The sequence below is a fragment of the Gadus morhua genome, chromosome 8, assembly GCF_902167405.1.
Source record: "Gadus morhua chromosome 8, gadMor3.0, whole genome shotgun sequence".
Classification (NCBI taxonomy): domain Eukaryota; kingdom Metazoa; phylum Chordata; class Actinopteri; order Gadiformes; family Gadidae; genus Gadus; species Gadus morhua.
Window position 1 is genome coordinate 20,567,235 of NC_044055.1, and position 16,985 is coordinate 20,584,219.

Genomic DNA, 16,985 nt, shown 5'->3' on the forward strand with positions numbered 1-16,985 from the left:
GTTAGTCGCTTATGACTGACCACCCTTTGCAAATCCAAATCAGATAAGCATGTCAACTGATTACTGTAGTCATATGATACAATGCACATGTACTATTCAATCTAGTTAGAATTCAGTATCGGCCTTATGAGTTTATTTAGCCATTGCGTGTCAGGTTTGGTCAAGGCCCTATAGATCATGTCATCCATCCGTCTTTAACCAGTTGTGTGGCTGCTGCCTTCTGTGCCAGTTTACCATGGGAACACCAGAGTAGGACACGCTCATTAGAGTATCATTCCATCACCCAAGACCCACAGGAATTTTGGTGTCCTCAATTGGCCGAGCCGAAATTCTGTATCTGTCAGACCAACCGGGCCTCACTCCGCTACCACCCGCTTAAGGGCCCAGCACCCGAGTGTTGAACGGCTGGTATGCAACCAAACCATTTCAGGTCCCAGTGGTCTTCTCCTGGGGGGTACGCGACTTCACAGGGAGGGTCGCCGCAGGCATCATGTTATCTTATTGGAGAATTATTAAATAATATAAAGTCAACTTTATTCGTCCCAAACGAGAAATCTCACTTTTGGATATGAAATCACTGTCAATTTTATACTGCTTTCGTTGGTGTCCCAGTAGGCCTAACTGAGGTTAAAGAAAGTTGTGGATTCAAAGCACTTGGTGTACCAGTCTGACTGCATTCCTGGGCTCACCCATAGCGATGAGTCCTTCATAGGAAACGAAAGGAAACCTTTTAGATACAGCAGCTCCAGCAATAGCCAGGTATTTGGCATTGTGAGGAGCCCGGCTGGTTTGGGCACCGTTTAAGAGGCATGCTCCCTGGGTGCGCACAACCACTTGTCAGAAGACCCTGGGTTGAAGAACGAGCCTGTGCTGGAGGGGTTATACCAACCCAGCCTGCCTGGGGATCCCTAGGAAGCCAACAGAGGCAGCTGGACGAAAATCAGAAATGGAAGAGTTATGGTTTGACTGAAATAATGGTCTGAAATACGATGGATGAATTTAGAGGTGAATTTATGGATGCTAAAGTACTCATTGAACGTTTCGGGCGGAAAGGGCTTGTGGGAGAGAAAACTGTGAGAAAGTCCTCCAATTGCCCAAGGGCATAGATTACTCAAGTCAAATTGAATAATTCACCAGGCTGTGCTGTGCTGCATCGCCTGGCCAACCGCACATGAGGACTCACTCTTCAAGTTAAAGGAGTCACGAGAAGCCACTGCAGAGCAGAAATTACAATCTGATGGAACGCCAAACGTTCTGAATAACCCATGTAACGCTGCTCTCCCTTTCCCTCCGGATGACCTGCTCTGTGGCTCCTATGGCCTCTCTCTTTATCCCCTTTCTCGTTGACGCTATAAAGTAATGTATGTGTGTGTGTGTGTGTGTGTGTGTGTGTGTGTGTGTGTGTGTGTGTGTGTGTGTGTGTGTGTGTGTGTGTGTGTGTGTGTGTGTGTGTGTGTGTATATTTGTGCATGCGCTCATTAAGTTTACTGTGGTTGTATCATAGTGTTCAACTACCTTTTGTACTGCACACAACCCTCATGATAAGATAACTTTTGTATTTGACCTCATTTGGGTATTTCTTGTATTTTTAAATGTATGCCATCCGCTGCCACATCACCTCACTTCTATACTAATACAGGGGCCAGTTTATCATGTCTACATTTTAATGAATTATTTTACTGGAAAGGCAGGCTGAGGCACGCAGATTTAACAAGTAGAAACAAGGTCAAAAATTATTGATTAACACAGATCAGCAATCATAGTATGTTTAAAATACTTTTATCAGCTTTTCTTTTTTTTTTATTGCTGTTGTGCTGCATATGTATCCAATCGAGAATGTGCGGTTCTGGTGGTTTGTGTTAAATGGAAATCAATAAATAAATAATATATAAAAAATATAGCCTATATATATTTAGCCTACATATATTAGGGCCGAAATATTTAATCGCGATTAATCGCTTGTTTTCCATAGTTGATTGCAAATTAATCGCATTATTTTATCTGCTCAAAAGTCTCCGGGAAGGTATTTTCTGTGAGAATAAAAATTAGATACTCACCATGGGCGTGGACAAAATATGATAACTTTATGCAAATGTGTTCATCTTTTTTTTTTTAAATCAAGTAAGAACAAAAACCCAGTGTGCCCAATCTTTTTTTAAGCATAAACACAAATCAAAGGACTGAATCCAAAGACCATTTATATATATATATATATATATTAGATATCATCAAACATCATCATATATTATATATCAATGTATATCCTTCGTCTGCTGGTATATTTCCGTTGGCGTTTGTTGAAGTCCACTAACAGCTATCTCATGATGTTCTCCAACACGCACCCCGGTTTGTCCCGTGATCTCATGACTTCCACTGGACTTTGACCCAACAGAATCGTGGGATGTGTAACGAGGAACACGTCTTCTATCTTTGCACGGGCGCGCACACATGCACGCATTCAGGCACGCATGGAATGCACGCACGCACACATAAGTACATATAATATGTGAGGTTCTCAGTCTTCACAGCAGAAGTTTAGGACCATAAGTGAAAAATAATTATATATATATGTATGTATGCATTGTTATCAGTTAGATTGACAGGGGACATCGTGAAATAAAAGTAGATGTTTTCATTTTACTTCTGTTTTTCCTTGCATAGAGGACAACATGAGTAAAAATTAGCTCATCATAACCTACTCTCCGCAATACATACATTTTCTTTCTTTCTTTTTGTATGTATCTTTAAACCTTGCAGCCCGAACGTAAACTGCGTGTTTTATTTTTTACACCTGCAAAGATTATGGTCACGTGACTCGCGCACAGCTGAGGGATGTTGCGCGAGGCTTGGCCGTTGCTAACAAGCTAGCTAGGCTTGTTCTCAACATCCCGACATAGATCATCCGATATTTAACTCAGACACGCAAACAAAAACCCAACGAGTTATACCATAAGCCATGGGGAGGATACCGAACACGAGTTCCAGCGACAGAAATGCATTTTTGCAAGACGTCCATGTAATTTCCAGTAGCTAGGCTAGCGCTAGCCGTGCTGTTTATAAGACGGTAACGGTACTCAGAGGGCCGAGGCCAGGCAACGCAGGCCGACGGGGTGAGTGTCTCCTCTTTTAATGCGGTAACAGCTTTTCCCAATTATTCGAAACGTAACTACATTTTTTTGTCAGATGCCATTGTTTGTGGACTTCTGTTTTCCCCCAGAAATGTACCGTTTCTCGGACGTTGTTGTGGGCGTCATCAATCACCAATCAGTAGGAGACTTGAATTGAGCCTTGAGAGTAGCTTCCTTTAAAGGAGTGACCGCTGATCAGTAATGATCTGCGGTCATACTTACATTTTTGACCTTTAGTAAGACCCTGTCTCACTTGACTGGCAGTATCCACGTTTATTATTCCTGTAACGTAAGGCTACCGAGAAGGGGCGTTACAATGGACACCCTCATCGGTTATCATAATATCAATTATTTTTGCACTACTGTATATTTAGAGTTATAACATGATAGTAGTTAACGATCCTGATGTGTAGATCCAGGTATGGAGCTCACCCAAGGGCCAACACATTAAAACATGTGTCCCTATGACCCCATGGAGCATCACCTCAGTGTTTGCTTTTTTAGTTTCTCAGACAGCTATGCTTTACTGTATGTAACCCTACACTACAGCCCTGCTAGGTCACACATAGAAAGCATTGTTTATCTTTTCTCTTTTTTTTAACAAATATCGTAACTCATATAACATTTTATTTACATCTTATTTAGAAGTCAAATGTTCAGGACAACAAACAAACATTCGGTGGATTAAAAATGTTGGACATACATAAACAAAGTAACTTGGAATTGGCTCTTCATGAGGATGTTTGTAAAGGTATCAAGACAGACTAAAGGCCTTCTCTGTCATCTGAGTTGAAGCACAATACCGGCCTGGTAAAGCCAGGGGCAACCGTCTCTCCTGGCTTCACCAAAACATCCCTTATCAATATAGTTTGTCATGATTAATTCCTTGTAACGATTCTGCACAATCTGCACAATCGCTTGCCTGCCATGAATGTAAACAGCGGCAATATAGCTCTTTTGTTGTTATGAGACATTTTGTGAACTACTTATGGCGATTCATTATTTTGTCCACAAATTCCGATGCACATGGATTTCCCAAGTCCTAAATGGCTTTTGTTTACAAAGGTGGATGATATTGTAAACGGATGTATAGTGTAAACAGCAGAGACGGTAGCGATGGTTTGATCAACCAGACCAGTATTTTAAAATCTTTTAACTCTCCTGTTGCTCATACCATTCTCCTGTGTTTCCTCTTCCACCTCAGAGCCATGTCTTCCCCTGGCTGCTGCCACCTACCTGGCTCCCTGTGTGACTACTCTGGAGGCAGCGAGGCGGACTCCTCCAAGGACTCAATGGAGCAGTCTGACTCCACCTCACAGGCCCAGTACGTCGCCAAGGTTACGGCTAAAGATGGCCGACCACTCTCGACCATCGTCAAAGCCGTCAGCCTGCAGAGGTAAGACGAAGCAATGTCTGGAATGGAATGTGCCGGGGCGTCGCATTAAAATCACATGGCCCTCTGCATCGATGCCTTCATTGTCCGGAGCGAACATCGCTCTGTGTTGCGTTGTCGTCGCTCAATGCGTTCTAATGTGTGGTGCGCTGCTGCTGGTTTCCCCTCCACAGTGACCTAGGAATGTGTCGCATTTGCCACGAAGGGGCAGGCGGGGAGACACTGCTCTCACCCTGCGACTGCACGGGAACCCTGGGTAAAGTGCACAAGAGCTGCCTGGAGAAGTGGCTGTCCTCCTCCAACACCAGCTACTGCGAGCTCTGCCACACCGAGTTCACCACCGAGCGGAGGCCGCAGCCTCTCACACAGGTCAGCCGTGGTGGCGCGGTACAACACGGCCCCCTGGGGCTCGGCTTGATTCAAAGACCGATCGAAGGATGAAATGAATGACGTTATAATTATTATAACGCAATAACATTTGAATGCTTTGTGCGCATAGAATAGAGCATTTTGACATAGGTGTGATAATATTCCTTCAGGTTCTTATGATCATATCTTTAGATGACGATGTAGTTGGTTTATATATAGCTGAACTGAAAGATCAGGCCAATTTATGAGGACTCCTTGCTGCAGCACATTGGGCCACGGAGGTCAGAGAGCTATTGAAGTCATCACATTATAGCTAACTCGATTTTGAAATTTAATGCAATTTGCCGTCCAACAGTCCCTAAGACGATGACATAAATACTAGCTCAATGCTCAGCAAAATGTCTCACAATTGTGCTCGTTTGACACCATCTTATATCATAGATGAAAGCTGGGTTTTAAGTACCACAGTGGCAGGATAGTGTAGGGGTTAGGATGTTGTGCTCCCTGACTGAATATTAAAAGGACTCAATAGGGACATGATCACAATGTACTATGTGTACTCACCAAATACCGACCAGTGTCAGTGAGTCAACAGTGTCAGTGAGTCATCTGTTCCCCCGTCTCTGCTCATCCTCAGTGGCTGAAGGACCCGGGCCCTCGCAGCGAGAAGCGCACACTGCTGTGTGACATGGCCTGTTTCCTGCTCATCACGCCGCTGGCCGCCATCTCTGGCTGGCTCTGTCTCCGGGGGGCCCAGGACCATCTGCAGCTGAAGAGCAGGCTGGAGGCCGTGGGGCTCATCGCCTTAACTATTGCCCTCTTCACCATCTACATCCTCTGGACGTTGGTACGTGGCGTAGCACTAGCCGCAGCACTGACCACAGCACTATCCGTAGCACTAGCCGCAGCACTAGCCGCAGCACTGGCCGCAGCACTGGCCACAGCGCTAGCCGCAGCAATAGCTGCGGATTTACACATAATTTTATATTTATCTCATATTTCTTTGAAAACTTGAATCGTGACCTTGCACAATTAAATAAGTACAGAGGCCAAAACCTTGATTTATATTCATAAGCATGAATGGTGAAGCCCTAGTCGTCTATCGTCTAAAATCAATAATTTCTAAATCCAGTTTTTTTTCCTCCCCTCCGCGACCCCTGCAGGTGTCGTTCCGCTATCACTGTCAGCTGTACTCTGAGTGGAGGCGGACCAATCAGAAGGTGCGTCTGCTCATGCCCGACACCAAAGGTGCGCATGCCACCCAGCATTCATTGCCCACCAAGTCCACCAAGAAAACCACGGACGAGACCATCGTATGAGCCGAGCAGAGGCACGACAGGACCACTGGGGAGGGGGGGGGGGGGGGTGAAATGGCACCCTCTAAAACATTTTGAAAGCGTCACACCATGAATAAAGATTTGCACTTATCTCGGGCGGACGCCAACGGATGGGAGTTATTCTCTCCTGACTATCGTTTTTGTTGTGAAGCACTTGATGTTACTCAACATCGACGGACACGGGAGACCCTCTCCCTCCGGAGGGGAGAGCTGTCACACACGTCAGGCATCGCTCGGAGGCCGCTGGAGTGGGGGACACTGAAGACGAGCGCACACTGGAGGACCCGGGCCAACCGTGTGGCTTTGACCAGAGCTGAACAACTATTATAGGACACACAAGCTTATGTAGCGGGATATAATTGATTCAGCATGCTACTACAGTATACCTAAAGCATACTCACTACCTACATATCCCCCGACTCCCTCACTATGTTATTAAGTAGAACTTCAACAACCAGCAGCCAATAGCCTGCCTGAAGACTAATGGTTGAACAAACACACAATAATTGACGAAGTCAATTCATGCTATCTGTGAATATTCTTCCTAAAGAAATATGGTCCTCTGATTACAATCATTGTCTATAACCTCAGCCCTGTTTTAATGGTCTGGGCAGAGTGGCACTGTAGAGGCTAACCTCCTATCTCCCACCCAGACCATTAAAGTAACTCATTGAAGCTCAGAAAACAAAGGTTGCTTATAGTATAATCAATATATCTGTTAAAACTGTATTGTGGTATTTAATTGAAGTTTCAGAACATTCAGATTGGCTGGAGATTCTGTTTTGTCTTATGAAGGACACTAGGTACCGTCTGGACCCACTTGTATATGCACCATTATTGGGACTGCGTGGCAAACAAACAGCTGTACAAGATGACGTCATACAGTTTAAAACATCAGAGAACCTAGTGTGTGAATGTAGCGACGTGGAACCCTTAACCCTCTACAGTACCACTGTTCTCACTGCACCCAGGCGCGGGGACCGCGGCCCTGCTGGGAAGAAGAGAGGAGAAATGTATCATGTTTTTTGAGATGTCAGTTACAGTGCAGCGTATGCTAATTCAAATGCTATTTAAGTTTAGTCTTCCTGCTGCACTCCCTTGAGGGAACATGTGTTGGGTGATCGTGCAATAAAATGTAAAGGATTTCCGGACTTCTTGTATGGTTCTTATGAGTGGTATCTTTGTATCCATAACCGTCACCCCATGGTTCTTCCATTCATATCCCAGGTAAGATTTGCATTCATTTTCGATAACTTACTTTTTTTTATTTTAATGGTTCCTTAATCTGTTTCGCTAAAGTATGATTTGACTGTACTTGGTCTGACAAGGCTCAACTGCTACCAGGTGTGGTCAGGTACGCGCGGGCCAGGTTAGCTGTTCCTTATCGTCGGGGTGTCACTACTTTTTCGTCGATTATCGTGCAGTGGACAAGAAAAGTTGTTTTGTGTCCTCACCCTGCTCAAGAGAAGGTGTGTATTCTGTCAACCATGGACCACCCTCGGCTACTTGGTACCCCTAGAGTGTGTGCCCAGGGGTCTGAGGGATCAGAACCATGGAGAGCATCCCCTAACATCTTCATGAGAGGCTTTAGGTAGAGATGCTTTCATCTGAAGCCAATTACAGGGGAGGACATGTAAAGAACACTCCAATCAACAATCAACAACAGAGAATATTGCAAATTCACTAAAGGAAGTGAATAGGTTAATAGTTTGTGTATTATTTAATAGCATTTAAGTGCTTATGATTTGGTGCCAATTCAACAATCAATATTATAGAGCTACACAATAGCACTGCAACAATCCTATTCTACCTCCGTAGGCATCCGGAACCATGGAGACCATCCGGACCATTATATAGCTAGGAGTGTGGTATTTTGTGTTGTGTCTGAGAGCTACATGGAAAAGAATAACAGCTTATTGCTTCAAAGTAGTACACTCCACTTCATCTCATCTAACCCGTCACCTGCCCCAGCTGTCCATAGCCTAGGTTATCTAGAAATACTGCCATCTAGTGGTTTTTATTTGGTCTACAAACCCTTTCAAAGGGATAGGCTGATAAGTACATCATATTTTGTCCTTGTTCTCTATCTTATCATTATTCGTCAGGAACAGATGGGGTGTTGTTAGAAAACACATCGGATGAGTCAGCATCTTAATATTGTAAAATTTAATTTCATGGCATTAATATAATGTATGTGAGCAGATAAGCTATCATTTAAAAAATAAAGAAATAAAGAAAACAAGAATATATTTTACACTAATTGAAGTAAGCTTTAGCAGCGTAACGACCAATTTTGAGATGATGGACTGGATGAGAGGGGGCGAAACCAGGACTGCAGGTACCACTGACACAGGACCCAAGCTCATTCACGCATGACATCACATGCCGGTCCCTGAGCCGGAGCAATGAGGAGCAGCCCCACAGGGCCGAGGCGGGGTAGTGTTGTAGGGGCAGAGGGGCTCAGGCGACACTACACCGCTAAGGCTATCACAGCTTATACATCGTGGCAACCCATAGCAGTACCATCAGTCGCGTTTCGGGACAATAGCCAATGCAGCCAATCTGGGTGAGATTACCGTTGAAAATCTATTCAATTACATACTTTCTGGGATGACGGCTCTATGCAGAGATCAGGCGGGACCGACGTGCTCTGTGTGCTCTGTTAAGTGCACTTCGTCCGATCGTTCTCGTAGTAAACACTGGAGGTGCCCAGAGAGAAAGTAAATGCTCAACATAACTGACAAAAACGATTTTGAATGAGTAATCTCCCCAGGTGTGGTAGACCAGTTGCCGTGGGTTACAGGTTTTGGCAGCACTGCAGTTTGCCCCCCCGCTGCCCATCGGTGGTGGGTGGAACACTGATATCCACCACATTGTTTCCCGGGGACTCATCGTGGGCGGACCGCTCGGCTATCTGCTTCTGTGATACGATGCGATAGATTTCTGTTCAAAAAAGACACGCAATGCAAATAGGGTAGTCAAAGTAATAGTATCACTGTGTTGTTATACAGGATATTGATTGACATGGAGCATGAAATCAAATACGATAAGAAGGAATTATTGCACATATTTAATAACAAATTAAATATGGGACTGGTTCTGAAGGTTATGTGCAATATACAGTAATTGTAAAAAGATAATTTTAAGAACCTTATTTTTTAGAAACGATATCCCTTGGAATAAATATTATTTTCGAAATTGTCCCACAAATGACCAGATTATTGTTTATTTGATGTTTCAAATGATTGAAGACACAACATGCCTGTTATCAAAACATAAACAGACTTAAAGAGCAATAAGACTTAACATCCAGACCAGGATGTTTGTATTCGACATTAAATAGCAGATATGGTTTAGCTTTTTTATTTTTTTATTTAAGGCAATCATCTAATTTCAGTTTCTCTTGTGCTTACCTGTTAGGATATTCTTGAAAGCTTCCTCAACATTTGTTGAGTCCAAGGCAGATGTTTCTATGAATGACAGATTGTTCTTTTCTGTGGAACAAAAAACAAAACAAAACAATTTGTGCTTGTACGAATGTCAAAGTGGTCAATAGTGTTACCTCAAGTCTATAATGTTAGCATTTCCACTACTCCTACCGTGTGTGTGTGTGTGTGTGTGTGTGTGTGTGTGTGTGTGTGTGTGTGTGTGTGTGTGTGTGTGTGTGTGTGTGTGTGTGTGTGTGTGTGTCTATATCTTTAAACACATACATACACACCTATGCCATTTTTTACACAAAAGTGTGTTTTCTTATTTTTGCCGACTCTCTAATTGTTATGACTGTCCGATACTTTCACTGCATCAATAAAGCCCCTCTGATGTGTTCCTGAGGCCCCGCCCCCCGGTACCTGCGAAGGCGCGGGCCTCATCGGTGGGCACCGCCCGCAGGTGGCGCAGGTCGCTCTTGTTGCCCACCAGCATGATGACGATGTTGTTGTCGGCGTGGTCACGCAGCTCCTTCAGCCAGCGCTCCACGTTCTCGTAGGTCAGGTGCTTGGCGATATCGTACACCAGCAGGGCGCCCACCGCCCCCCGGTAGTACCTGGGGAGGAGACCGCAGGTCAGGTGGGGTGAGGCCCGGCCAATGAAAGGCGAGGGATTCAGACTGGTCCTCCCGAGGCTGGGAGAAGGTCCTGATTTGGAGCGTTCCTCCGGTCGGTCGAAAAGCTATTTAGTTTCTCTTGCTTCCTATGAGCTGTGCATAACAAGGAATTTAACCACCCAATATCCAAAACGTGCAACGGAGACAGTTAACCCTCTACCAAAAGTTCCTCCCAGTCTCTGGCCTCCCACCGCAAAACCTGCTGTGTGACTGAAGAGAATTTCCCTCCCTCCAAAGTCTTGTCAATAACACCGATTTGAAGCACCCCAGGAGGTCTGTCTGGGGATGAGAACGCCTGCGTACAAGGGTAGTTTATAATCTGTCAGAGGACGGGTGGGCTATGTCTCTCCTCTCTCTGTTCTCGAGATCTCGAGGTCTATGGTTGATAACTCGTGAACTCATGAAAAGAATGCATCCACACACAGCTCTTGGGGATGATATTCAGCTTGCTCATAGTAGTTCTACTAGTACCAAAATATCCAAAACACGACTCTATTCACAGAGATTTCTTTGGAATATCTATAACCAATGCCTCATTTGGTAGGCTGGTCCGGGTAAATCTAAAGTTATATTAACCCTAATAAAACAACCCTTGCTATAAGTCTTCCACTAACTGTACCGTAGCAACATTCAATGTTTTCGTTCTGTTACCATGGTAGCACATGGTAGTAGAGGCTAATAAAAGCACACAAGTTCTAATATGATATCTATGTTCATTAGGATTCATTATAAGGTCATTTATCAACAAAAAAACAGCAAAAAAATCGTTCAGGAATGCAGATGTATGACCGGTTACCTATGTTTGAGATGACACAATGATTACTTATCCTGGATGTTAGTCAGACCAAGCAGGCAAACGTCAGTTTTGGGCTCTGACTTGGGATTATCATTTTACATTTTTCATATTTGATAGACCTTTTTAATTATCAATTCATCACAACAACTTTAAGAATAAGACATAATGAAAATACATTTATCCTCTCTTTTCAGCAGCAACACTATTCATCATCTATCAGTACAAACTGGTTAGCCGACATAACACAGAGAACCACAATATCACACACATATTCGATAATATATTAACACACATATTAAGTCATTCACACATATATTCATCCACGTATTCACCTATTCATTCACATTTTATGGGATAAATATTCACATATTCACACAAAAAATTCATTCACATATTCACAGCGGAGCAACATACCACCACAACATCTACATGTCCATTCGTATTTTTCAACCCCATTCATTCACAGGCCCTGGGTCCCACGGTGACGCGGGGGAAACTCACGCTGAGGTGATGGCTCTGTAGCGCTCCTGGCCGGCCGTGTCCCAGATCTGGGCCTTTATCGTCTTGCCGTCCACCTGGATGCTGCGCGTGGCGAACTCCACCCCGATGGTGCTCTTGCTCTCCAGGTTGAACTCGTTGCGTGTGAATCTGGAGAGAAGGTTGCTCTTCCCTACGCCCGAGTCCCCAATCAACACAACTGCAGAGGGAGACACCAGGAGAGGAGAAGGGGCGTTATAATATAGCTGTTATACACACTATGGTGGCACGCCTTTGACTCCACTGAAAATGAGCTTGTCCGCCACACTTTGCATTCCTGTCAACTCAAGTGAGACTGTGATTCAGATATCGTTGATTTTCTTTACTCTGAACTGTCCCTTCTTAAGCACTTTGCAATGCATCTTTGCATGACGTTTGAATGCACTGTATGAATAAAGTTTGATTTGATTTCCAGTGTCAACCGCTACAACAACAGATACATGACTGAGATAATGATACTGTCTACCATGTGCTACATTAGTACAATGCATGCGTTTGTTTTGGTCGTTGTTGGACGTCGATGCTCTCGGCTGATGAGTCACTGTAGAACTGGGGTTGAACTGGGATGAACCCAGCAGACGAAGACTCTGAAGGCCGGTCTTCAGGAATAGCCCGGCGGGGTGCTGGTTGTGGTGAAGGCCCATTGTGCTCCTCTGCTCTCCAGAAAGGAAACGCAGCCCGACTTTTGTCTTCCCCCGACAGCCTCGTGCCTTTGGGTTAGCTGCAGGAAGCTGATAACATGTTCCAAACCAAAACCTGAATCGGCAGTTTCAGCCCTGTGTGGCCCTTCCTGCGTTCAGCCGGCGGGTACAAGAATGATGTGGATGGGGGAGAAAGAGAGGGAGAGATGGGAAGAGAGAGAGAGAGAGAGAGAGAGAGAGAGAGAGAGAGAGAGAGAGAGAGAGAGAGAGAGAGAGAGAGAGAGAGAGAGAGAGAGAGAGAGAGAGAGAGAGAGAGAGAGAGAGAGAAGGGGGAGAGAGAGAGAGAGAGAGAGAGAGAGAGAGAGAGAGAGAGAGAGAGAGAGAGAGAGAGAGAGAGAGAGAGAGAGAGAGAGAGAGAGAGAGCGAGAGAGAGAGCTGGTGCTTCCGCAGATGTCCTATTCATCTCACAGAGGATACTTTGTTACATCTTAGACGGCCCTTTGGCTCTGAGGCCTGGGTTGTTAATGTTCTACCACAGGTGATGGCATGGCTAAAGAATAATAATAATAAATAGCATGACATGAAATCAAAACATTAGATACACACTCAAACTCAACCTTTCTTTCACCAGTATAGGCTGAGTGATGATGAATGTGAATATAGTTGTTCTTGATCCCTTCTCTTCTATTCAAAATAAATTGATATATTATGGGGAATGTCATCACAGTATCGCCAATGGCTAGCATTCCTATGTCATGCAGATACTGATTAATTATATTGATCTATTGGAAAGGCTATGCATTCAACAGATCCAGGTTTTACACCGTGTGTGGATTTTTAAATGCCCAAACAGTTTACATGCAAACCAAAACAGTACATCTGTTAAAAAGTTACCTATTAGATTCAGTCAATGTATGCCATATCAAGTTTTAAATGGTGTGAGGCATTCTACGTCTATATAGCTGCGGTAGTTGTAATGTTACAATGATAGCATTATGTAGCAAAAAAAAAACACCAAAATATCAGGGAATACATTGTCTCTTTGCTAAACACCCCTTAACACCTTTGATATAAAGGTTACATTGATGCATATTTTAGATTCATACATATTCGGGATAATGAAACAATAATAGATGTTACCAGCCAAGTAGATGTTCTGGAAATAGGGGGAATGCAGTCATCTTTGTATGTTGTTTTTACCTTTGAACAAGAAATCGTATTCATCGTCTCGGTTCCCCATTCTAGACGAGGCCGGTCCTCCACTTCTTGTCTGAAGAGGATATTGAAGTGTGTGTGTATGAATTGTCGTTACATACAATAAAAAGGATAGAAATTGTGACAAGACTCTGCGCCAGTGTTGGCTGTCAAAGCAAGCTGGCCGCAGGAAAGGAAAGCTCCTCAACTCTGCAGAAGGGGAGGAGCCCCTGCAGGTTCAATACCTTCCTATAGGGGTCGCTAGCCCCTGCGACGTCAATACCTTCCTCTAGGGGTCGCCAACTAGTTATGGGGGAAACTAGAGGCTTATAAAAGTAAGCAGCACATGATCTCTCTCTCTCTCTCTCTCTCTCTCTCTCTCTCTCTCTCTCTCTCTCTCTCTCTCTCTCTCTCTCTCTCTCTCTCTCTCTCTCTCTCTCTCTCTCTCTCTCTCTCTCTCTCTCTCTCTCTCTCTCTCTCTCTCTCTCTCTCTCTCTCTCTCTCTCTCTCTCTCTCTCTCTCTCTCTCTCTCTCTCTCTCTCTCTCTCTCTCGACATAATTATGTTATGGGGTTATACTAGATATGGGGGATACTAGAAACTAATACAATTAAGCAACGATCTCTTTCTCTCTAAATTCAATTAAATTCAAAAAGCTTTATTGACATGAGAAACGAACATTTACATTGCCAGGTGAACAATAGTATTAACAAAATGTGGGATATTATAAAAATTCAACAGTGTTTACACTATGGAGAATATGTTAAATAGTGCAATCATGTGGAACATTTTTGTCCAGGGTGGTGAGTGTGGTTATTGGGAGTTTGAGGGCCTTCTCTCATTACAACAGGGGACGAATCTGGCTACTGTGATTTCTCCCAACAGGTATTGCAGTTTGTTAGCATCTTTGGTGTCCCTTCTCGATAGCCAAACGTTCTCTGAACCTGTACCTGGTCAAGGATTTCGTTCATTATGGATCGGTCACGGTGGTCAGGTATTCTGCAACTGTGCATTCTCTGTTAAGGGACAAATAGCATGCCAATTTACTCTTTCCAATGTGCCAAATGGTTTACCTTTTGTTTTCTTATAATTTGGTTTTGCCAGATGCGGTGGTTGTTGTGTGTTGGAAGGACGAAGAACGGGAAACTTCTCTTGATGTAACTCTCTGTGGTTGAGAGCCTTGTTGTGGAGTGTGTTGCTGTCACTTTCCTTAAGGGGTTTCTAAATTTTAGCGCTCTCTTCAAAATTGTAATGGGGTGACCAGACGTCCTCCTTTACCCGGACACATTCTCTTTTGAGACCTACAAATGTGTTCAGGGCAGAATGTTTTAATCGTCTGGGATTTTGTTAAAGCCTCAAACATGTTTACATTGAAATGCGTCGCGTTTTAGGTCGTTCTCAAGTTATAGGCTACACCCTCCCCCAACTCAGTTCTATTTGCTTTGCATTGAGGGGAAGCGAGTAGGGGGAGTGGTGAGCCTGAAATGCCTGAAATAAATGATTGCCTAAAATGACAATTACATATCTTTCTCTATTTTCTCTATTTGCACTAACAACATCCCTGTGTCATGTCAAGGTAACGAACCCCCTCACATAATCATGACACATCGCACAACCCATTCAAATAACATGGGATTATCAATAAGACATTATAAGTGTAAAGTGCATGATACATCACACTTCACATTTTCTAGGCATGGGAATGCAATAGGATTCCCAACAACAATCAAACGTTACTCCTTGCATTTTAAACATCATACAAGGCAAAATGTGTTGGTTAGGTTAAATAATGTTTTCTTTTTTTATTTACAATAACAAATGGAGAAGGGGATACCTCAAACCATTAAGTCCATGTGTTCTTCTGCAGGGAGCTCCAGGAAGCCCGCTCAGCAGCACTGTCCACACAGCAGATGCTTCCTGCAGGCCTGCAGGGATCGACCAACAAAGGGTCTCTACTGACAGCGGGGATGAGGCTGATTGGTAACAGGCCGATCCATGAGCTTTGGCTGTCCGGTGTCTGCATTCTAATTGACAATAGCGTGAGGATTATGTTGGCCCATTGGATTTGAGAAACAGCTCCCTCTTGTGGGCCACGTATGTAGTGAGGACTTGACTGTACCTAGCAGCAAAAAAGTTTTTTTCAGACTGTTAAACGCAGCCCTGATGGCAATATGAGAACGCCACCTCCATGCTCCTTCATTCATAGGTCGTGGCTGGCTCTTGTCAAATTATCTGTTTAACTCTGTCAACACAATTTTAAGCATTTTATCGAACATCACATGGGTTGTTTTGTGTATATTAAAAACATTTTGAATGTCTAAATGAGTATTTGTCTGGACAGTTTGGGTCATCTGTTTCAAAGTATTATTTTGAAGTCATGGACAATTTATATAGGGCATTTAGGGTAAAGCTTGATTCAATGTATTGTTTAGAAGATCCTGTTGAAAAGTTCAAACCATTTACTACAAATATAATAAAAATCAGAGGCTAATTTAAAAACTTAATCTCTCTGCCATATATAGGCAGCCAGTATTTGTAGTCCTGCAAGTTGCATCGTAGCATTGTTGGATCTGAAAGACAAGAGAAGCCAAAAGACAATGGCCGGGATTGGGGGCAGACCTCAACAAATGGGTTATATAATGCCTGAAATACTATCATATTGTGTTAAGATAAATGTCGGCTGTATTGTAATGCATTGTCCCAGTTGTGCTTTGGTGTCTCTCATATCATTTCTTTGATTTCTAGTTTTCCTGGGATGCAGTGGCCCACGACCTACCTCAAGCAGAAGGGGAGTCCACTCCAATAAATGGATTTTCCACATCATTGTGCACGTAAAATGTTGATGGTCTTTGAATATTATGAAGAGTAGTTATGATGAAGTGCAAATTATGATCCATAACACTGACATCGGACAAACACCCCATTCAGCTAATTGGAAAGGAACTAATTATAAAGCTGTCCACTCAAGAATCAATGCATGTGTGTGATGATTGACTACCTGACTGAAGTGGCCACAGGACAGGGGATGACAATACAACATTTGTCAAAATGTTACGACCATGTAATAGAAGGCTTTGTTGTGGAACATTTAGCCTTTGACCTGGTTGTGTAAGCATACATACATTTGAACAAATGTTTTGTTTTAATATTTGAATATATATATTTTTTGCACAAATAGGTACATAGATATGCCTTCCCAGGCCGCCACAGGCCTGGGTCTTTAAGAGCTGCATGCTGCTAGACAGCCGAGGTTCCCAGACTCCTGGTGTTACATCGCTGTCAGCCAAACTAGTGGAACCTGACCAGCCATGTATTGTCGTTTCTTTTAGATCAATTATAATACTTCACAGATGCAATCACTCCTCCTCTATTATCTGGACTAACCCTTAAAAGGTGCTGTAGGTACGATTTAAGGGCAATGGGACTATATGAGGGTAATTTGATAGAAAAGCCATAGCCATAAGAAGTGTAAATATACGTTGCTATCTC

At 43.6% G+C, this 16,985-nt stretch overlaps 2 protein-coding genes across 2 annotated transcripts; one reads left to right on the top strand and one right to left on the bottom strand.

The window, feature by feature from the left end:
• Positions 1–2,800: 2,800 nt before the first annotated feature.
• Positions 2,801–7,378, top strand: LOC115549141 (E3 ubiquitin-protein ligase MARCH2-like). The gene is made up of 5 exons (XM_030364158.1): positions 2,801–3,110; positions 4,333–4,524; positions 4,695–4,890; positions 5,528–5,737; positions 6,054–7,378. Exons 2-5 carry the CDS (start codon positions 4,337–4,339, stop codon positions 6,207–6,209), a joined length of 750 nt encoding a protein of 249 aa, XP_030220018.1. The 5' UTR covers positions 2,801–3,110; positions 4,333–4,336; the 3' UTR covers positions 6,210–7,378.
• Positions 7,379–8,376: 998 nt separating this feature from the next.
• On the bottom strand, positions 8,377–13,706 carry rab11bb (RAB11B, member RAS oncogene family, b). Its single transcript, XM_030364268.1, has 5 exons — positions 13,504–13,706; positions 11,627–11,822; positions 10,076–10,269; positions 9,641–9,721; positions 8,377–9,170 (listed from the first exon to the last, which is right to left on the bottom strand). The coding sequence occupies exons 1-5, from the start codon at positions 13,541–13,543 to the stop codon at positions 9,025–9,027; spliced, it is 657 nt and encodes a 218-aa protein (XP_030220128.1). The 5' UTR covers positions 13,544–13,706; the 3' UTR covers positions 8,377–9,024.
• Between the last annotated feature and the right edge of the window lie 3,279 nt (positions 13,707–16,985).